This window comes from Hyaena hyaena, unplaced genomic scaffold (genome assembly GCF_003009895.1).
Source record: "Hyaena hyaena isolate Hyena2069 unplaced genomic scaffold, ASM300989v1 scaffold_55, whole genome shotgun sequence".
Classification (NCBI taxonomy): Eukaryota; Metazoa; Chordata; class Mammalia; order Carnivora; family Hyaenidae; genus Hyaena; species Hyaena hyaena.
In genome coordinates, this window is record NW_024080687.1 from 2,184,582 (window position 1) to 2,207,071 (window position 22,490).

The window sequence follows — 22,490 nt, forward strand, 5'->3', positions numbered from 1 at the left end:
AAAAAAAAAAAACCTAATAGAAGAAACAAGAGTCTATACCACATGTCATACCTAATCTGGCCTCAGAGTTGGCATACTCTGGCCCTCAGTGATAAACCCAGCAGAGGGAAGGGAATAAAATACAAAGAGAACCAGAACTTGAGATGTAACTGGGATATGGTGCTGGCCAGAGGAAGTGACCTTTAGTTCAAACCACATTAAAGTGGGTGTAGTCAATCCAGGTCTAATCAGGCTGATAGCAGCATGCAGTGGGTCTGACACAGCAGTGAGGGTATCACAGCTCAGGTGCCCAGGCCTGGTGATTCCTGTCGTCAGACAGAAGATGGTATCCACAGTGCTAAGAATTATCTCCTGGTCCTTCATTCACCCATCTACCCATCCATCCATCCATTCATTCATTCATTCAAACAATATTTACTGAGGAGCCTACCCTTGTACTGTGCTATTAGGCACTAGGGATATTAATGGTCAGATAAAGACAGACCTAATCCCTAACTTCCCCAAGAAGCCCAAGCTGCAGCCAAACCTGGGGGTCAGGACGTCTCTAACAATGTGGTGTGATAATTAAGCCAAGAATTCAGTGGCAAGCAAAGTCCAGTAGATTAGTAGGTGAGGTTAAGAAGGCTTCAGGCAAAGCACACAGTGTGTATCAAGTTCCGAGGAGGGAGGCAGCATGGTTTTTTGAGGAGTCGAGAGAGCCAGGGTAGTGTGGGTGGGTGACTGACAAAAGGTTCAAAACAGTGTGAGAGGAGAAAGGGGAGGAGTCAGGCCAGGCAGAACCTGCTAGGCCACATGAGAGGTTTCAAGCTTCATCCTAAGTGCTGTGGAAGGTCACTGAGGTGTTTCAGGAATGGGGTGACATAATCAGGTATGCATTTTTTTAACATCTCCCTCCGACAGTTTCATAATAGAAACAGGCCACAAGTCCAGTCTAGGGCTCAGCAAACACGGAAGGGGGTACAGGAAAACAGCAGCTGAGATCTCAGGATGGAAGGGTAGAGCCCGGGAGCTGCACTGGGGAAAACCAGGAAGCAGCCTAAGGCGCTTAGCTGCCCCAACACATCATGTGACCCTGGGGATAAGGCTCCCGCTCTGGGTGAGCAGGAGAGCCTACGGCCTGTAGCTAAGACTCAGGGAGTCTTCACCTCACACATTCTGGTTCAGGGGTAAAACCCGGGCATCTGCACTTTTTTTTTTTTTAATGTTTTATTTATCTTGGAGACAGCATGAGCAGGGGAGGGGCAGAGAGAAAGGGTAGAGAGGATCAGAAGCCGGTTCCTCACTGTCATCACAGAGCCCAGTGTGAGGCTTGAACTCACGAACTGCGAGGTCAAGACCTGAGCCGAAGACGGACGCTTGCCCGACTGAGCCACCCAGGCGCCCCAGCAGGCATCTGTCCATTTAACGGGCTCCCCAGGTGATGCTAATATGCACAAAGCTTGAGACCAATGGGCATAATTTTTACTGATGATAGTCAGAAAGGAAGATTACCCAACACGATTCTGATGTAATCTTCCCTATCAAGAAGGATCTTCAAATAGAATGAACAAAACAAACACGCTTAAGAGGAAGGCTCAGGAGAGGTAAGAAGGCGGAGAGAGGCTTATGCTTTAAATCAGTTCAAGGTTCTGCTCCAAGATGAATTATTCCCCATGATATTGCAAGAATTGTGGAGAACAGGAGGCAAAGGGATTCTGTTTGACACAGCAGGGCCACAAAGCTATACCAAGTAAAGTCTGTCTCCCCATAACTCTGCTCACTACTAATCTTAGCTTTGCGATCTGGCACTACTCTCCCCCATGATGCTTATTAAGTTACCTGAAGGTAATGCCTTTACTACGCACATATGGTAGTTTTCCATTTGCTTACTCCATTTACCTTATTCTGCGAACAGCGTTGCTATTGGTAAAATCTCAGTGTCAACCAATGTTTTGGAGCCTCTGTTGGTGACGACTTGCTTGCAAGCCCACTGAAAACACTAAGTCACCTTCCACAGCCTGTGTACAACGTGCTCGTCCCACTTGAGCTCCACAGTGACAAACAGAAAGCAGAATGGGTTCAAAAAAAACCCTGCTTCCTAGGATTACTTCAGCAACAGACTAGAAGAAAAAGCACCTGTCCGTTGTGTATCTTGACCCCGACAAGATAAATGCCTTTTGTCTAATGGGATTTATAGCCAGCTACAAGGCCTGCCAGAAAGTGGTTGCTGAGATGAATCGTGGTCAGCTTTGAAAAAGGTGCATAGTGACAGGTTCAAAGGCGTTCTAATCCTAGTCATGTCCAGCATGTTCACTAAAGTCTTAGGGAATCAGAAACAACCAATCTAAGCTGCAGGATGAGACAAAGTTGTGAGGAAGAGCCAACATACTGGGTGAAGCATCAGAACTATAAAATAACCCTAACAGGATGGGAAAAGGAAGTAGAAGTGACATTATGAAACTGAGTACTGCATTTGGTCAACTCCAAGACAGGATGGGGGAAGACGGCCCTAAGAGCAGAACTTTTCTTGGACTGCAAGCCACAGTGGGACAGGATGACAAAAAGTTAACACCATCTTGGGATGCATTAACAGAGTACCAGAAAACCCCACTGCCCTGGTCATACATAGTTAGATGATTCTGTTTTCTCAAGGCAGTGTAGATAGAACCTCCAGCTGCCATATGAGGAATGGTTGAAGGAATGGCCAAGAACTCCCATCTACCCTCAACCTTTCCATAATGCCTTACTTACTTACTTACTTACTTACTTACTTACTCCTACTTCCCTCCTGAACTGAAACTCAGACTTCCCGGATCTTTGCTCCTGATCTTTCCACTTGGCTCGTTCTCCAAGGTCACATGACAAGCTAACTCCTGTTCAGAAGGAGTTCTTCCATTTTTACCATGATCTACCAACCTCCAGAACATTCTTCCACATTGGTAAGTGGCTCAATCAACATCTTCCTTGTTTCCCTGACTTGCACCAAGTCCTAGGAGAAACTGTCATGCTCACAATGACCCACCACACACCAGATCCCACCCCTATTCCCAAACCACAACCACTGCAGGAGAGATGCACAAAATTGTGCTCACTGGCTCTTCCAATTATCTCTATCCTTAGCCGGCTCCTCACCCGAAGTGCTCACCCAAAGTCCTTTTACTTTCCCATCATTCACCTCGATGACTGTTCCAAATATTCACTATTCTTCTTAACCCTCTCCCCTACACCCTCACCTCCTCTCCACCTAAAACCACCATCTTCCTGGAACACCGGTTTTAGCTCTGAGGCTTTGAGAAATCTGGGGCCTAAGTTTTCTTATTCCTAAATGGCTTCACAAGTCTTCACAAGACTCTTCTGTGATATCCAACTTATTTTTAAAATATTTAGTTATTTTTGAGAGAACTAGAGAGCATGAGCAGGGGAGGGGCAGAGAGAAGAGGAGACACAGGATCTTTAAGCAGGCTCCAGGCTCTGAGCTGTCAGCACAGATCCTGACTTGGGGTTCGAACTCACAGACTGTGAGATCATGATCTGAGCTGAAGTCGGACACTTAACCAACTGAGCCACCCAGCTGCCCCTGTGATATCCATCTTTTAACGACTGCTACCACCAACTGTTTAGCAACAGTTAAAAAGCATGTCTTTAATCAAAATAAACAAAGCTCTAGGAAAAACTCTGATGGTCTTACACAGAGAGTAGTGACATACGATTCTATTCCTGGAATATTTCCACACATATTAAAATGAAAATATGGAATCAAAGCACTTTCTAAACAGGTAACATTTGTAATATATTGTTGTTACTGTTAACAGTACATAGCGCAACATATACCATCTCTCCCTTTGAGGCCCGGGGTGCCCATCGATGATTAAACGCCAAAAAGCACCACTAGAGAATCTACTACACCAAACTGACCTCCCCTCTCCTGAGTTAGCCTTGTAGGTTAAATATTTCATCCAAACTGAGATTCCTATCTGATAATTTTGTCTACACTCTGTTACGAAAGGTAAAAATGGCTAGAAAGGTCACCAGGCAACTAGTAAAGAGGAAAGACATGCATATGTCTGTGTACACATACACACACATATGCACATGTTTAGGACTATATGATATATATACGTATATATGTGTACGTAAAGCCAAAACTGGATACAAGACCAGACAGAGAAATATAGTGCTCTGAAAAATAACGAGAAAAAGAATCAAGACTTCCTCTGGGCAAGAACCCAAAGACAGGCTAGAAACAGAACAGTCTTGGGGAAGGATAAAGCGAGGCATTATGTAGATGGATTCTTCTTATCATAATTAGATATTAACTACGCATCTTCTATTCCAGATAGGAGGAAATTACAAAGACAAGTTTTTGGAACTCAAAAAATTAATTTTTCTTGGAACATTGCCCCCTCTCTATCTTCCTAAAAGCATAATAAAGCCAGAGCGTCTTCAGTTAATAAGGGAATTCCTACCGACGGAAGTCCAGAGACCTGCATGAGGCTAATCTAAGGATGCTGCTGACAGGCAGACAACAACATGACATGTTGACCGCCCATCTTTGGCAAGGTCTTTCTAAGCTTTCTTTCTCAAAGCCAGCACAGGCTGGACCTGCATTCTGCTCTTCATCATAAGGTGACCGCGAGAGCTGAAGAGATGTGCAATTGTGTTGACACATAATTTGTGTTTTCTCGTAAGGACCTCCCCTAAAGAGATTTCCAGTGCATAGATGTGCACAGCAGCAGCAAACTGACTTGACTAGCCTGCCCAAATAAGCTCCAAGGAAGAAGATGCGAGAGGACTAGTAACTTCAGAAACTAAACAAGAACACCACCAAAGTACAAGAACCATACTTAGAACAGCCTGTTTTTGAATGTGGCGATTTCAGTTCCTTCAGACATGAGACACCTACAGGTGAGTATGACCACGGTGGCCACAGAACAGGACACACTGTGCCATTCCCACTCTCCGCGCCCCAACCATCATCTCACAGCGACGGCACCTGAGGTCACTCTGCCCGCTGACAGTGACCGAGCCCCTCTCATGGCTTCGCCCTCCCTCACACAACCACTGCCCGCCAGCCACCGCCCCCACGTCCACCCTGTATCACATTGAACAGTTGTGTGGTCACTATGCCCTTGAATAGAACTGTAATTTGAGACACACACTACTCAGCTGTGCTTTCCTATTTGGGAAAAGATTATGCTAGTGAATGTATCAGTGCGAGCACAGTGGACTGTGGCCTGGGACCACCAAAGTGACACAAGCCACGCTCAGCTGGCCTGACTGGCCGAGAGCCCCCTAACGTTTAAAGGCGCGGCATCTGCCAAGGGAATATGGAATCAGACCGAAGTTGGGTGGAAGCTACTTCACTTTGGTCAAGGAAGCTGCTGATAAGATTATCATCCTACGTGATGCCTGGCCAGGCTGTTGTCTGAGATAGTCCTAAGAATGTTACCTTGGATCTATGCTCAGATAACTGCAATTTAATTATTAAAACCAGTTTTATTTCATTTTAAAGCATGATTCCGACATTCTTAATGCCTCCCTTTTATGGAAACGTCTCTGAGGATTCTAAATAATACCCAGTGGAGAGAAGAATGAGAAATTAGTCCCTTCAGAAGCCTATCACTTAGATTGTCAGCGACATGCCTGACTCGACAGGGATGAGGGTGACAGGCTACTAAGAGCCTGAAACTCACAGTTGACTATATGGCTGAAGAAACTTTCAGAAATTATTACTCGAAGAATCAATGTCTTCCATCTGGAAAATATGTGCTTTTCAGAATATTTTTAAGGCTTTACTAAAAGCTTTATATAAAACCACTATGTCAACGGGAAGAGCTGCATAAATAAGAAGAGGTGGGTATTGAAATGGGAGGAAAGCGAGCTCTGATAAAAGGACACTTCAGCCTCTCAAGAGTGCACAGTGGTTAAGGAGCATCGGACCCTGAGGCAAAGCAGATCTGGCTTTAATTGCTGTATTTACCACTTACTAGTCTGTAAGTAGGACCTTGTCAAGGTACCTGGCCCCTGTGACCCTCAGCTTCAAAATAATGCCACCTATCTGACAGAGCTGTTGTAAGGAGCATATGAGCTAACCTCATTATAATGCCTGGCACACAGCACGCATTCAATAAATAAAGGGTAGCTAACAGTCAACCAAGTAGGTACTAGGGCTAGAATAATAGTGGATCACACTTCCTGAAAAAGCCAATGACCCCCTTCATAACCAAACCAAAGTCACCAAGCAATAGGTGCTATGTCAGACAATGAAGACACAAAGGTAAAATAAAACCTGGCCCTCGGGGTGCCTGGGTGGCTCAGTCGGTGAAGCATCCGACTTCGGCTCACGTCATGATCTCACAGTTTGTGGGTTTGAGTCCCGCGTCGGGCTCTGTGCTGACAGCTTCCGATTCTGTGTCTCCCTCTCTACCCCTCCCCCACCTGCACTCTGTCTCAATCTCTCTCTCAAAAATAAACATTAAGAAAAAATTTAAAAATAAATAAAATAAAACATGGCCCTAGACTTTGACAGTTCAAAGTCTGATGAAGGAGACAGACATGCAAACAAGTAACTGGCACCACAGGGACTGGTAGTATGGAAGCCTCAGGCTCAGCGCGGGTAAGCTGGAAGAAGCCTGACAGAGGTGCCAGCACTTGATCTGAGTCTTGAGGAAAGAAGAAAAAAATGCTAATCATCCCACTGCGATCAGAGCAAAACCCACGCTCCTTACCAGGTCCCTGAAGATGCTCCATAATCCATCCTCTGCCTGGCTTTCTGTTATCACTTCCCATGTTTACTACACTCCACTTACACTGACCTTCCTGAGCCCAGAGCACACCACCGTCACTGTTTCCCGGAAGCCTGTGCATGAGTCTTCTGTGGCCTCAAATGCTGTTCCTCAGAGATCTTCAAAGTTCGTCAAAGAACCCTATCCCAACTTTCTAAGCAAAATTGCCTTTTCCCTAAGTCACTCTCTAGTGCATTACCCTATTCAATTTCTCAAAGCATGTGTTACTGTCTGAATTTACCTTGTATGGATGCGTATCTACCCATTTACAGACACCATCTGTCACAAAAAAGGAAGCTCCTTGTCAGCAGAAATTGCATCTATCTTGTGCACTTACTTAATGCCTGGCAGAGAGTAAGCACTCAAATAGTTTTTGAAGGAATGAATAACAGAACAGCAGAATGCCCAATCTCAAAGGTTAGATGAATGCCCCAATCTACCAAACCCAAGGGCCTAGGTCTGCTTTTGTTGTTGTTGTTGTTGTTTTTCAGGTGTAGCTCACCCACCCACAAAGTACGGAGTTGAAAATAGTGATTGTCTTGAGCAGTATCTCAAGTATCACCTAACATAATATCCCTAGTTCACTGCTATCACCACGTTCTGAATCAGAAGACATACACATTTATGACTGACTAGGTGTTTCCTAGCACCCAGAGATAGGCACCAGATGTCTGAAGATAAAAAGAAAAAAAAAAAAAAAGATACAGAGGAAGCAACTTACTCAGGAAGCCCCAGGAGGCCCTGGGCCCTCAGACAGAACATCAGTCATGACAAGATTCCAACAGAATGACACCATCAGACCAGCGCTGCCAAGAAGCCAGTCCATGATACAGCTAGAACCGTTAGCCCTAGAAACTCCAAGAGACGCTGGAGAACACTAATATGAGACACTAAATGCCTCTCATTTCCTCAGTTTATAACTTCTAACTTCATTTCACCCCTTTTCTGTTGGCAAGTGTACAGTAGTGACCATACAACCATGATCATCATCTACAGTCTCGGGGTAAGAGCTTGACATAACAAGAGGGCCAAGCCAATGAGAGATGACAAACATCTTTATCCAAAGGAGTCCATGAACTAAAATGCAGATGTCGCATACTGTAGAGAAGTTACAAAATCCTTTGTAGGTAAGGCTCAAAAGTAGAATTTACATCTAAGCCTGCAATTACACAAACCCTAAACTGGAATGGAAGCCAAGGGTTTCACTATGCAAGCATTATATAGAAACGTGATTTCTGCCATTAGTGCGCATTGCCAGGGAACAATACACCCTGGGACGGGAAATTAGAGAGGACAGTTGATGCCAACAACACGTGACATCTCAGCTCTTCTTGTACTGATATCTTCTCATCTAAACTTTCATTAGTTCACCATTTCACCAGATGCTACCACCGTGCCTACACAAGCTAAAATAAATCCCCGTAATAAATCCCTTAAAGAATCTGCAATCTAACAGGGTAGAAAAAAAAAAAATAAACGCACGGAAGCTAGAAAATAAGGCAATTTCCACTATAGCTTAGAGGCTAGACAGGCAGCCTCTAGACACAGGTGCCAGGACTCTTTCCTAAAGAAGGTAACAGTGACCTTGAGGGATGGATGGCTCCTTTCTGCAGACACAGACCACCGGAGATAGAAGAGCCTAAGTAAGAGGGAGAAGAATGTGGACTCAGGAAACAACAACATTACAGTCTGGGGACAGGACGTTGCTGTGTGAGGGCTGGGAAGGATCGCCATCTCTTCAATTAGACTTAGGTCAAGGACAGAGCACTTTTCTTCTCCCCTTCTCCCATATTACCTAAGCCCCAATTCTTTACATGTGGGAGGCTCTAAATTATACTTACTAAATAAATAAGAAAATTAAACCAGAGAGAAAAACATGGAATTAATTCACTTCGAAGTTGCTGCTGCTGGATGGTCTTGGATTTCCTAATAACTTGAGTCACAGTAGAACTGTGCACACCCTTGGTTACAGGGAGACACTTGTATCCATCACCTCACTAACAGTACAGGAGCATGTAAAGAAAGTGCCCGTGGCCAAGAGCAGGTAGGGGTGGCACAAACGCGTGTGTCAATCTGCACATTTGGAAGGCTGCTGGAGACAGTTGTTGGGTCCAATACTTTGGATGTTAGAAAAAGAAGAAGGCTGATCTACAAATCAGTTATTCTAGTGCTATAATCCCCAACGCAGAGCTAATACTCTTGTAGTATCATTCCAGAACACTCTCGGTACCTAGAAATCTATTTTCATTTTTTAGAAATACATCCAGTGAGTATTTAAAATATTATTTTTAATTGATCACGAGGGAGTTCTAGCATGGTATTGTAAAAGAAAAAACACACTGCATCAGGAGTCAAGAGGCTGAATTCTGTTTCGCCACTAGCTTGCTGTAAAACTGCAGCCCAGAAGAAGCTAACCTTCTTGAGCCTCCCAACGGGAAGGGAGGTGATGAGTGTAGGAGAGCCATGTCTATGGAAGTGGCCCGACCCCGATCTGCCCAGATGCTCTCCTGGTATCCCCATGTTCTACACGTCCCCAGAGCTCTACTCGCTGCACTTACATCTGCAGCTAACATGTAGACCCCCACCACCACTTTTACCAGGCTTTTGGAGATACCTAGGGTACCTCTAGTTTCTAAAAGGTCCTCTGGTGCTTTTTTATGATGTCATCTTCAGGTTTGAGGCCAAAGCCTTGAGGAAAGCATCTTCTGAAGTGAATCTAGCAACACACAGTTTCCAAAAGCCACTTTGAAAGCATTGGTCATGAGTACAATGTAATTAGCAAACAGTTAAGGATTAGGATATAGAAATCAAACATTTAAAGAGCTCAGGAATTGCCCAATCATAGAATATATATTTTTCTTATATATATTTTAATAGGCATCATAAGCCCCTTACAAATCACATATAAATACTCTTAAATATCTATACGAATGGGCATGCACACACACACGCAGTCTAAATATTACTATAAAGACAAAGGACAGCTATTTGTGAAGCTTAATCAAAGATCTAAAGCCCACTACTTTAAATGCAGTAGCAACTATAGCTACAAAGCTTCAAATTCACAAGTTAGTGTGAATTTCACCCTTGCATTTTTATCAAGGACATGTGTCTAGTGAATACAGTAAGATTTTAATTCTTATATATCAACATTTAGTGATTTCTTTAGGCTAATACATAGCTATTCTTCACAGAGCTCTAATGCCCTTCCCTGATGCAGGTATCTGTTCCTCTGTAGTGTTTAGATATTTTATTTTTATAATTCTGTATTAAATATTAAATATATATTCATGCATACCCCTATATTCAGACTTATATACATATGCCCAAAGAAACCTACTTTAAGTAGATATCCAAGAAGACATATACCTAATATGAGCAGGAGAGAAAGAGAGGAAGATCATTCCATTTATAAACAACTATGTTTACAAACCATTAAGGACATTCAACACATAACCACTATCAACCAAAACCTAACTGTTAGAATAGTTTATTGTCCATTTTATTTTGAGTTATTTTCCCTCCATTCTAGTCCACCTCTGCCAACAGCAGAAACTAGATGACATGACTAAACGACATCAGCTCTCAGTATTTCTGATGGGCAACTTAAAGATCTACGATGACTGACGTACTCCTCTGTCACCAGGACCCTTAAAGATCTACGATGACTGACGTACTCCTCTGTCACCAGGACCCAAACACAATCACACTAAAAGCAAGATCTGTTTTTGCACGACCGGGCCAGAAAAAAAGAGAGGAGAGAGAGAGAGAGAGGAGAGCTGGGAGACTTACTGCACCAAATGTGAATGATTAGTCTGTAATGCAATGCTGATGTTAATTTTTAAGAAGAAAGGTAAAGCAAACAGCTTACTAGAATGTAGTATAAAGAGAAATGTTGCATGAGAAATTGGAGCTAAATGTGAATCAGAAGTGAATTCTGTCTGCCCGATGAGCCGCTCATTGACCTTGCCTTATACCCACCAATCAAGGCTTCCTGTTAGCCCTGGGCAATTTTCAAGCAAACTGAATGAAACAGTTATACATGTAAGAAATTCAAGCCCAAATTTGAGACGGTAAGACTAATTTTCTAATAGTGAGGGTGTGATGTTATCCCTCGCACCGCCCGGGCACAATACAGAAACTCGTAACAAACCTTCTCCCAGAAAGCATGGTCGTTAACCATCCATCAGTGTTGCACACTGACGTTGCCAAGGAGTGCAACATTTGCAGACTTCCCCCAGATTTGATCCCAAAGTTACTGAATATTGGAATTTGTTTCCTTTTTCAATCAAAAAGAAGGTCAGTATCTTCACGTTTTGATTCTTTAATAATAAGCCATTTCACAGTCCAGGAGTATTGAAGTGAGTGCATCTCACGTGGTAGCCCCTCACCCCCAGCCTGGCGGACTGTGTGCAAGTGAAACCTAGGAGTCTGTCTTACCTGTAATCTGACTCTGTCCTTGTGGATTAAAAGGACTTGGTGCAGAGTTCAGGGAGGGCCGTGGGTTCTGAGGCGGGACACCTACTCTCATACTGGGATGAGGAATGCGCCCTAAATCACTGAGGCGGTCAGAGAACAAACTAGGTTTAGAGTCATCAAGCTTCTGTCTGTGCCCTGGAAACAGCAAATCATAAAATAAAAGCATATTAATGAGCTGAACAATTGACCATACTAAATAGATATGTGAACATACATACTGGGGGTTTATGCCAAGGGATTATCAATACTGGTATTTATAATGAGGTGTCTCTCTAATGCCTTCCATTTCAAGTGGTTTTCCAATCATCATCTGGTGGTGAGCATTCCTAGTTCTGTTCTACAAATGGAGAGCTGAGGGTCCCAGAGGGTGGTGACTCGGAGCTGAGACCAGGACAGGCACTCAGGAGGGACTGTCTGCGAGCCTCATCCAACCCTCTGGGTGAGTGTGGGAAAGATGGATGTGTTCTGGGGTATGTCTGCTTGTTTTGTGAAGGAGGAAACTTCCCTCAAGTTCAGAGAGTCTGTGCACATCACACATACTATCCCCAAACTGGGGCAGAAACAGAGACAAACATTTGTCAAGGGGCAATTCCCATGATAACCACAGTGACTTTCCTTTTTCATGTTACAGCTCGACCTTACTGAGACTTTCTTCTGAAAAATTAAAATTCAAGCCTAGAACCCCTTTCAGAGGAAAAAGTGGAAACACAGTCAAGGAAACGCAAATTCCCAAGAGGAATCTGGGTATTTTGTGATACCCCAAAACCTCAAAGCATATAATAAACTATGTTCAACCTGAGAGAATACTTTTTCTATTTTAAATTTACTACTACGGTTCTGTATAAGAAAGGGAAAAATACCCTCCGGGGTTACCACGTGAATGTGAGATTCCACTATTGAAACGAAACAAAACAAAACAAAACTTTGTCTCTCATCTAGTTCATTCAAGTCTAAAATCTAAGGAAACTCTAGATATTAAGGAAATATGCCCAATAAAATATAACTAAGGTTCTAAGGCTTCTTGACAATCATGAAATCATTCGTTGCAAAGAGTAGAGTATTGTCCTGGTGCAAATGTAATAGAACAGCATCTGGGTCTTGGTGCGATGTAAGTTAAGTGCATGCCTGCGGAGTGGTGCAGAGGTGAATAAGCAGGGTAATGCCTCATCCGTGAACAGAAATATACTGTAGGTTTCCTATTTCCATTTCCAAGGGCACCTGGGTGGCTCAATTGGTTAATCATCCGACTTTGACTTCAGGTCAGGATCTCACAGTTCGTGAGTTCGAGCCCTGCGTTGGGTTCTGTGCTGATGGCTCACAGCCTGCAGCCTGCTTTGGATTCTGTGTCTCCCTCTTTCTTTGCCCCTCACCCGCTCATGCTCACTCACTCTCTCTCGCTCTCTCTCTCTCTCTCCCCCTCTCTCAAAAAGAAATGTTAAAAAATGTTTGTTTGTTTGTTTGTTTGTTTGTTTAAGATGATGGACTGGAATCAGAATTTGCCCTTTGAAGAAAAATTAAGGGGATCAGGATTATTATCCATGAAAGAAGAAAACCTGGGAGGAGGATTATTAAGAGATTTCAAGAATGAGGAGGTATATTCTATGGGTAGCAAGAATACCTCATCTCCTCCTGGTACAGGACAAGAGGAATATATCAGGATAGGGTTAAGTTGAACATTAGAATTTCCCAACTATAAGCTGTCTTCATAAGACAAATTCCTTATTTTATTTGCCCCAAAATGTATTTTCCTGTCTCCTTTTTCATTGCCTACCCAGCCCAAAGAAAACAGACAGGAAGCCAAGGCTTGGTAATATGAGTGTAGCTGTCTCCACAGCCAAACATATTCCAAATAGGCCCATTAACTGAAATGGACCCACCACCCTCTTTCCTGCCAGTTGGGGCATCTGCTATGATGAGGGACTAAGATCAGGAAAATTCACTGTGTGTGGATGGGTGTTTTCCCAATTGTTTGTGACTTCTTATCCAGATTACAAATAGATCATAGAACTCTACAGGCCCTTTAGAAATTGGCCCAAACAGCTCCAGGAGGCCAGCAAGCAAGGCATTCACAGAGAAAGCAACAAAGGTCTGCGGAGGTACCACAACCAGCCTGTGGTCTTCAGCTATTGGCTAGCTCGGCCTGGACTAGGATCACAGTCCTGATCCTAGCTGACGACGACGCTTTCCACTCATCATGTGGCACCATCAGTGCTGGCATTCTAGATTATCTTCCCTTCCTCAGCTGCTGTGGAGGACTGAAAATATCCAGATCCACAGAAAGAGACACCTAAGAGCTCAGCCCCATGCGGTACCGAGGCTCGTTTTCAACGCAAGCAGAAGCAGCAGCCAGGATCCAATTACAAAGTTAATAGCTCACCCATTACCCTAAACAAACTTCCATCGATACATCTTGCTGCATCTAACTAGTGTGACAATTAGGGAATTATACAGGACTTGTCACAGTTAGATCTATGGATTCTGTTCCTCACATCCATTCAAAAAAAAATTATATATATTGGTGGGGTGTTGATACAGCTATAAACATTAACAAGAAAGCTTATGGAACTGTCCCTGGAAGTTATTTTTTTTAATAGGCCGTATTTTTGGAATGGCAGATTCCCTGAGGGCTAAGCTGAGGGCTGCACGATCTTGCCTGGTCCCTTTACTTACTGGGACTTTATGTGGGCTATGGGTCACAAGAAAACATAAAAAAGCCTTGCCTCTGCTTTCTACAGCCTTTTCATTAGGCTTTCATGGAGACTGTAGGAGATGAGCTACATCTCAGCATTCGGACATGTGAGTTGAGTCCACTTTTTATTTTCTCTTAGCCCAGTGCTTCAGGGGGGTCGTCATAGGGGGTTGTAGGCAAGAATAAAGAAAGGCCTGGCAGCAGCACTGATAAGTATGGAAACTGCAAGAGCAGGTGACATTTTAAAAGCCTCAGTGACCTTCTGGAAATTCTCTTCAAATGTGAGCCACCAAGTATACGGACACCCGGAGTAATTCAGGGAACATCTATCTGTGGCAGCACACAGACCAAAACACATACGCATTTCTCCTGGCAGATGTCTACCCCTTCGTAGCCACCACTACAACCACAACAAAATTCTTACACTACAATGAAGAACAAAAGCTGAACAGCTTCTTCATCTTTCAACCATGACAAATACCGGCTACCGCTAAACCACATCAGGGTTAACATGCGAACGATGGGCTGAAAGAGAACATGCTGAAATCCTCCACACTCAAGTAGTCCCTTAAGAGATTGAGAAGACGGAAGACAAGGGCACCTTGGATTACACCAAAGACAGGGTACTCTTCTGTGGTAGGAGGAGAGCTAAGCCTCATCCAAAGGGTCAAAGAGTAGGTCTTCCAAACAGGAGAAGAGTATAACAAATGGAAAACTGTTGTGTTCTGTTTAAGACTGTGTGAAAGTTCGGTCATGGACCCTCTTCTCTAGCTATACTTTCTCCGTTGAGCAGTGGTCCTTCCACTCCGGTGGGATAAGAGAATCCTCCAGGGAGCTTGGAAAAACATAGATGTCCAGACCCCACATCAGCTCAATTAAATTGTAATCTCTGAGAGTGGGTCCTGGGGAGTTATTTTGTAAAATAACTCACGACCTGACGTGCAGGTGAGGCAGAGAACCACTGCCCAACGTGACCTCACAATCTCGTGCACTCGATGCCACCTATTCCCATCAATGATTCCCCCATTTCTGAGATAAGCCCTGACCTCTGTCCTGAGATCCTGGTCTGCATGTCCCACTGCATAGCTGACTCTCTCCTGGGATGTAAAAGATATTTAAATACAGTATACTTAAGACAGAACTCTTGACTCTTCTCACCAAAGAACCCTATTCCTCTCTGAGTACCCCCATCTCAGTAAGTGGCACCAGCCACTCAGTCGTTGAAGCCAAAAACCTAAACATTTCCCTTGATTTCCTCTTACCCCTCACTCGCCACATTCAATCTATTACCACATCTTGTCATTTCTATCTTCTCAAATCCATTCAGTTCTAGTCCAGGACCCCACCCCCTCTCTCTGGGGATCTGTCACTGAATCCTTTGAGTTTCCCATCCCAGGACCTCTCCATATTCCTGAATCACTCCCCCTCTCTGTTTCTTTGCCCACTCCTTCTTATCCCTTAGGCCTCACAGTGAGCACCACCTCCTATGAGAGGTCTTGTCTGCCACTCTAACCAGAGTGGGTCTCCTTCTCGAGCACACCCTCCCTTTATTTCCTTTATGGCTATCAACACAATCTGTACTTAACTTGTGTATTTATTTGTCTCCCCTGCAAGATATAAGCCCCGTGAGAATGAGTACTCGGTCTTATTTAACATTGTATCACTGCAACAGTCCAGTGCCTGCCATATAGTAGGTACTCAACAAATATTTAGGCAATGAATGAATGAATCAGTGGATGTGCTCTTCTCTTTTAGACAAATGTCTTGGTTGAGAGAAAATTTTCTGACCCGGGATATCCTATTATAATGCTATCCTACTATAATGCTATCTTTCTCCCCAAAAATCCTTTTCTTATTTGACAACCTAGTGAATCCAGTGGGCAAAGCCTTTCTTTAGAGACCAGGCCTTAGTGGTGCTTGCTGAGAAATTTCCCTGAAGGTCATTTATTTAAGCGAATGCATAATTGCTTGCTTGCTTTCTGAAAAAGCCCCATTTGCTCTCAGTATAATTCTTGAGCATTGTTGCAAGTCATTTAGAATCAAAGAGCTGAAAAGGACAGCAGAAATTGTATTGACTCTAAATTTCTGAGTGATGTACTTCTTGTACAAATGAGGGCCTTGACTCCCTGAGAGGGGAAGTGACTTCCCCAAGGCCACACAGTTGGGGGCAGGACAAGAACTCAGGCTTTCTGCCTGCTGGCCCCATGCTCTTTTCCCTTCCACAGCCAACCAGCTTATTTTAGATTAGAACATCACAGCATCAGTCACACAAGGGAAATCATGGTCAAGAGAATTTAAAATGAAAAAAAAAAAAGCAGTTTTCAGAACAAATTTATTTCAAAACGTTGAGCGTGTTTGGCTGACTATGACTCTTCTTGCAATAAATTCAGGGGCATGAGAAGAAAGTGTGATCAGAAGGTCATGGCATTTACACATCCTCAGAGCAAAGATGCTTGAGGAACCGTTGGGTCCCTGAGCAAGAGTGTAGCTATTTGCCCCAGTCCTCCCCACCCCGCTGTCCAGTGCAAGACCATCACACTCGCCATGACAGTTGGTAACAGAGCCGTTAGGTTTTCCGTTTCGAACAGGCACCGGCAACTGGTACATGAAGACCCTGAAAGTGTGGTAGGCGGACTGTGAAAACACACATGCCTCTGCAACGTGACCCATTCTGCCCATTTCTATAAAAGATGATTGAGAACTGCCTAACCACCAAGGAAAGTTCTGTGGGCCCCCAGCCAAATCGTCAAATCATCGCACTCCGCACACTCTGTTCACAGCAGGAGGCACTGTGCCAGGTGGAGTACTCCTCCTGAAGGATGCCTGAAAGCTCTTACAAAGGAATGCACCCTTCAGACACAAAGCACCTTCACAAGAAGGGTGTCAAGACATGGCAGGCCCACTGTCATGGCACAGCAAGGTCATCTCGTGGACCACTAGGGCATGATGTTCAGCAGCTCACCTTTTTACGGCAGGGTTTTAAATCAATTTTGGGACACCTGGGTGGCTCAGTCAGTTAAGCATCCGACTTTGGCTCAGGTCATGATGTAGCGGTTGGTGAGTTCAAGCCCCTGTCCAGCTCAGAGCCTGGAGCCTGCTTCGGATTCTGTGTCTCCCCCTCTCTCTGCCCCTTCCCTGCTCACACTCAGTCTCTCTCTCTCAAAAATAAACAAACATTTAAAAAAATGTTTTTGAACAAATCAACTTTAAGCACTCACTTATTGGGTATCTACTTCTATCCTGAGTTTCATGACAATACAACTTTAAAATAGAATAAATAGGGGCAGCTAGGTGGCTCGGTTGGTTGAGCGCCCGACTCTCCGTTTCAGCTCAATCATGAGCTCACAGTTGGTGGGACTGAGCCTCACATCGGGCTCTGCACTGACAACACAGACTCTGCTTGGGATTCTCTCTCTCTCTCTGCCCCTCTCCCACTCATGCTATCTCTCTCAAAATAAATAAATAAATTTCAATCAATCCATCAGCCAATTAGAATAAATAAAACTAAAAGGCAGATCTGCAAGAGACCATCAGTCAGATAGATGTATATGATACAAATCTCAACAGACGCACGCCATTCTTCAAATCACTTGATGCCTCTAGTTTTAAAACCACACATTCGTTCTTTTAAACTATATGATCTAAGGGTGCCTGGGTGGCTCAGTCAGGGAAATGTCTAACTCTTGATTTCAGCTCAGGTCATGATCCCAGGGTTGTGGGGTCGAGCCCCACATGGGCTCCATGCTAGACACGGAGCCTGTTTAGGGTTCTTTCTCTCTCTCTCTCTCTTCTTTTTGTCCCTCTGCCTCTCCCCTGCACATGTGCTCTCTCTCTCAAATAAAAAAAAATAATAAAAATAAATAAACTATGCAATATATATGGGAACTTGCCCTTTTAAGACAGATCTTTCCATCCCCTGACTAATGAAATGATATTCTGGCAGCCTAAGGGCCTCCTCTCTTCTGCCATGCACTCAGCCTTCCCTGGAAGAGGGGGGTGGGGCAGGGAGACATTAGCTAATTTTGCTGTCAACAAGTATGTGAGAGGTGGAGGCCTGGTCCAATACTCCAGGGCTCAAACCACAGAATCTACCCATTTAAGATGTTGTGACAATGATCCTCGGGAGGAAAAAGGAAGAGAGGAGAGGACTCGCATCAGAAATTACCTTTTTTTCAGAGCAAACTGGTTCTACAGCCAAAAAGCTGCTCTTCCACACCAGTTCTGGAAAAACAGCAGCAGCAAAACTGAGGTCCTGGTTATAATCTCTCTACCCTGAAAGTGGTACGTGAAGGAGTGCTTGCAGGGAGGGGCTGGGGACGAGGCTGACTAATTTTAAAGCCCTAATTCTATTCCAAATGAAATTACTTGGAATTTGACTACTGCGTGGAAGGGTGAGCCTTAGTTCATCTTAGAGAATTCAATTTAGATGGTTTCCAGCAAAAGCAAAGCAATAGAGGAGCTAGCCAGGCTCAAGGGATTTCTTAGAGGAGCCATTCAAAGTGTGGATCCAAACACTTTATAACTATTGAGGCTCGGGATTGGAAACCTTGATTTTCTGCATTCCGTCATACATGTGAAAAATGGAAACACTCCCGAGAAAAGTGAAACTTCTTTTTGTTTACATTCAGAGGACTGCATTTCGCTGGTGGTTTGTGAAAGTCCAAAATTGGAAGACCTATACTCTTGTGACGCTTGTAATGTTTAGTTAAGCCCTCTCTCTGCCTCTCCCTAATGCACCCCTGCCCCCACTACAAACAGTCCCAACCAGCTTCTCCTCTAATCTCCTTATTTCCATTAATATCACCACCATCTGGGGTGCTTGGGTGGCTTAGTCAGTTGAGCGTCCAACTCTTGATTTTGGCTGAGGTCATGATCTCAGGGTGGTGAGATCGAGCCCCAAAGTGGGGAGCCTGCTTGGGATTCTCTCTCTTTGTGCCTCCCTGCTCTAGATAGATAGATAGATAGATAGATAGATAGATAGATTATGTACTATTATATATTAAACAAATACATCACCACATTCTAGTCTCTGAGGCTCAAAATCCAGCCCAGATATTCCTTCCCCACCTCCCTTTCCTGCACTCCATCATTCAGATAAGCCCATTTCTATAGCTTCTGCAGGAATGGGCCCCCACTTTCCATTCCCACTAGAATGAACCCTGCTTTCCAGTCCCACTTGTGGCTAACACACCAGAGAAGCAGCATGGAATAAATGAAAGGGCATCAACTAATTGTATGACCAACTGCAGGAAGGGATTTAACGGAACTCTCTAGTCCTACCAAAAATGAAGGATCCATTTCCATAATTCCTGAGGTCCTTTCAGCTCTTGAGTCCTAACATTTCTCACCTGTTCAAAACCTTTCAACTGTCTCACACTGTCTATAAACAGAGTTCCCTGGGCCCAGCAGGGAAAACAAACACCTGGAAACACCTGGTAGATACAGTCTGACTATACACTGTCACTCTCCTTTCCAATGGCTACTTCTCAACTATCCCCGGACTATCCACGGTTCTTCATGGAGCCCCTGTGCCTTTGCGAAAGCTGTCTCCTCCACTTGGATGACCCTCGCCCCATCATCTCCATTTGATCATCCCACCGTTCTGGTCTTTTCAGTGTCTCTAGGACCTCAGTGATCCCTATGGTTTCCATCTCAGCAAGCTGAAAGCAGCTATAACTGTTTTTTGTCTATTACCTGTGGTTACAACTTCAGTGTAGTAGGCATTCAGTAAGCAAAACTTACTATGAATTGATATAATATATTTATACAGAATTTCATATCCTATAATCTTAGACTCTCCTGGACTTGACTATAAAACCCTTGAGGGTCACGCCTCGTGTCTAGCACATAACTTAGGGCTTAGGTACAAAGAAGGCACACAACACATGCTTACTGAATTAACAAATAAGAACATTGATAAATCTAGAATCATCTCTCCTTTTGTCCAGTAAAAGAGAGGAGATGGGGGGAAAAACAGGCTAGTCATCGGGAAACATTTCCCACAGTAAAATTGATGAGTCTATAATCTTTGCTGGGAAAGGCTGCTGAGTCATCTTTTTTTCCTAAGAGTATGCTGTCTGGTTCAGATCACAAACTATTTCTGGACTAGAACAGTAAAATGGACTCAGAAACTGCCTTCACGCTTAAGAAACCTCTAGCTAGGGGAAGCAGGCAGCCATACAATATGACATGTGCCTGGGGCCCCAGAGCTCACAGGAGACACAGCTTGCGAGAGGAGACAGCTCTAGAACCATGTTAGCATGTGGCTTCAGACAGAGGACCACAGATCATAAACAAATCGCCTTCCCGGAGATTCTTCTCTGATGGCATCTCAAAAATGAACTAACAACAGCTTCCCTCTAAGGGCCCTTCTTAACATATAAACCAATTTCTAAAGGGGGAAAATATCATAATCACCACCACGTATCTCCAAGAGCCCCCTTTCCGCCCTTGAACAGTCAGGCATGTAGAATTCAAAGTTTATCAAGGAAGAAGAGACGAAGAACAATTTCACCCAAGAGAGGTCTGAAGCCTCCCTGTCTCTTGGGTAAAAACATAATTATGGGAAGAAAAAAAACATAATCTACTCAAGAGACATAATTACATAGCTAAGCCATAGACTCCATAGAAATATTCTAGGAACTCTAGTTCATAGAAAAAAAATGTTAAAAACTGAATTTACTTTCTTTTAATAACACGAGGCGCCAGTTTAGATCAGTGAGTAAAAAGTTCACTCTCCCAAACTCATTTTTAAAACACAATTGGGTGCATGAGAGAGATCACTGAAGGAGAGCCTCTTTCCAAATCTAGGCTTCTAAAGGTTCAAGAATTCAAGAGCTTTCAATAAATACACAAATGAAAGACTTGTGAAATAGTCATATTCGTGCATCTTAACTGCGAGTTCCTTTATAACTTTTCAATTTTGGGCTGTGGCAAATCGCGACCATCAAAGACTGAAGGGGCTATCAGGCTATGCCAGTATCAGTCACACATCAGGGAATAACTTCTAAAAACCATATGCTTAGAGTGTAATCCTTTTCCTTGAAATAATGAACTTGAAAAACTTGAGACATCTGAAGAAAAACTCACAGGAGGTAAAAAGAAAAAAAAAGATTAAAAATTTTTAAAGAAAAACCAGATGAAAGTATAAAAGAAACACAACGAGGGGAGACATAATACTTTTTTGCAAGCAAGGCAAGAAAGAGCTTCCAGAGAACCTGGCTGACTTCACCATAGCCCAGCTCTGGACTCCTAAAACCTCCCTCATCCACTCAGCCTCTTTACCTCCAGATTCTCTGGCACTTTCCAGTTCCAGTCCTGGATCCTTGACTTCTTCGCCTGTCATTTCCAAGAGATGCTCTTTCCCTCTTTACTCCCATCCAACATACAATTACACGAATGAGAATTTTTCAGAGGTGGATGAGAATGTGGATTTCCAGGCCATGTTCTTCATGATAGAAAAGTCACTGATGCCCAGAAAAATACTGTGATTCGTTCGAAGTCATGGAAGTAGGCAGTGACACCAAAAGCCAGTCCCCTGACCTGCCTCAGCTCTCCTTTTCATATGCCAGGCGGCCATAGAAGGGAAGGGAAGGGAAGGGAAGGGAAGGGAAGGGAAGGGAAGGGAAGGGAAGGGGAGAAGGGAAGGGAAGGGGAGAGGAGAGGAGAGGAGAGGAGAGCAGAGGAGAGGAGAGCAGAGGAGAGGAGAGGAGAGGAGAGGAGAGGAGAGGAAAAAGGGTAGGGAGGGGGAAGCAGAGAAAAAGAGGCCTAGAAAGAACAGAATAGGAAAAAGCAGAGAAGCTTTACTTTTGAGCATTTATTACGTTGTACGCAGGTTCTACAACTTCGTTTTAGCACAATACCTCCTTCTACTAACTACAACCCAACATCCCACAGCCATCCTGGGCCATCTGAAACTGCATCTCTCCCTTTAGTTTCTGGGAAACGAACAAAAGCTCTCTTCCTCTATGTTTACACTCTACCCCTAAAACTTAGTAAAACTTGAGTGTTTTCGTTCGGAAAACATTTCCTTTGCCTTCAAATATACTTCACACACACGTCTAGATCTGTGTTACTAGGATTTGTAGAGCCCCCACTGAGAGATGTAAAGATCTTTTTGATGGTAACATTGCAAGCAATGGAAATGGTAGTTTCCACAGCCGGACAAAAAGCATCACTGTTTATCTGCCAATAACCCAGCTAAACATGGATGGCATTATTCTTCAAAGAGTCCAGTGACAACTAGCCTATACAGACTGTCACGCAACTCCTGGATCCTGACTGAACCTCCTTAACGTGTTATCTTCCCTGTTTCTCTTTCATTACTATGGTTTCATACGTGTGTTATGTAACTGCGTGTGTGTCTGAAGCAAAGGAAAACGCTACACAGAAGTAATTAAAAAGTGCAAAGAGCTCCTCGCTTGACACATGCCGCCACAGCAACAGAACATCATTTTCAACTTTCCCATGGCTGTAACAGGAAGCAAATGTTAAAAAGTAATAACCAAGGAAAAATTCAGCCAGCTCCCGCAGCCCGGTCTTGCTGTGCTAAATGGCAG

General features: G+C 43.8%; 1 protein-coding gene across 5 annotated transcripts in view; it reads right to left on the bottom strand.

Moving 5' to 3' along the window:
- RUNX2 (RUNX family transcription factor 2) overlaps window positions 1-22,490 on the bottom strand; it is a 126,542-nt gene that overhangs the window by 46,041 nt on the left and 58,011 nt on the right. For 3 of the 5 annotated variants that reach the window (XM_039231167.1, XM_039231165.1, XM_039231170.1), the window contains exon 4: window positions 11,205-11,378. The exons of the other annotated variants lie outside the window; for them this stretch is intronic. In XM_039231167.1, the coding sequence (XP_039087098.1) occupies window positions 11,205-11,378 (174 nt within the window). The remainder of the gene's footprint in view (window positions 1-11,204; window positions 11,379-22,490) is intronic. 5 annotated transcript variants of the gene reach the window in all.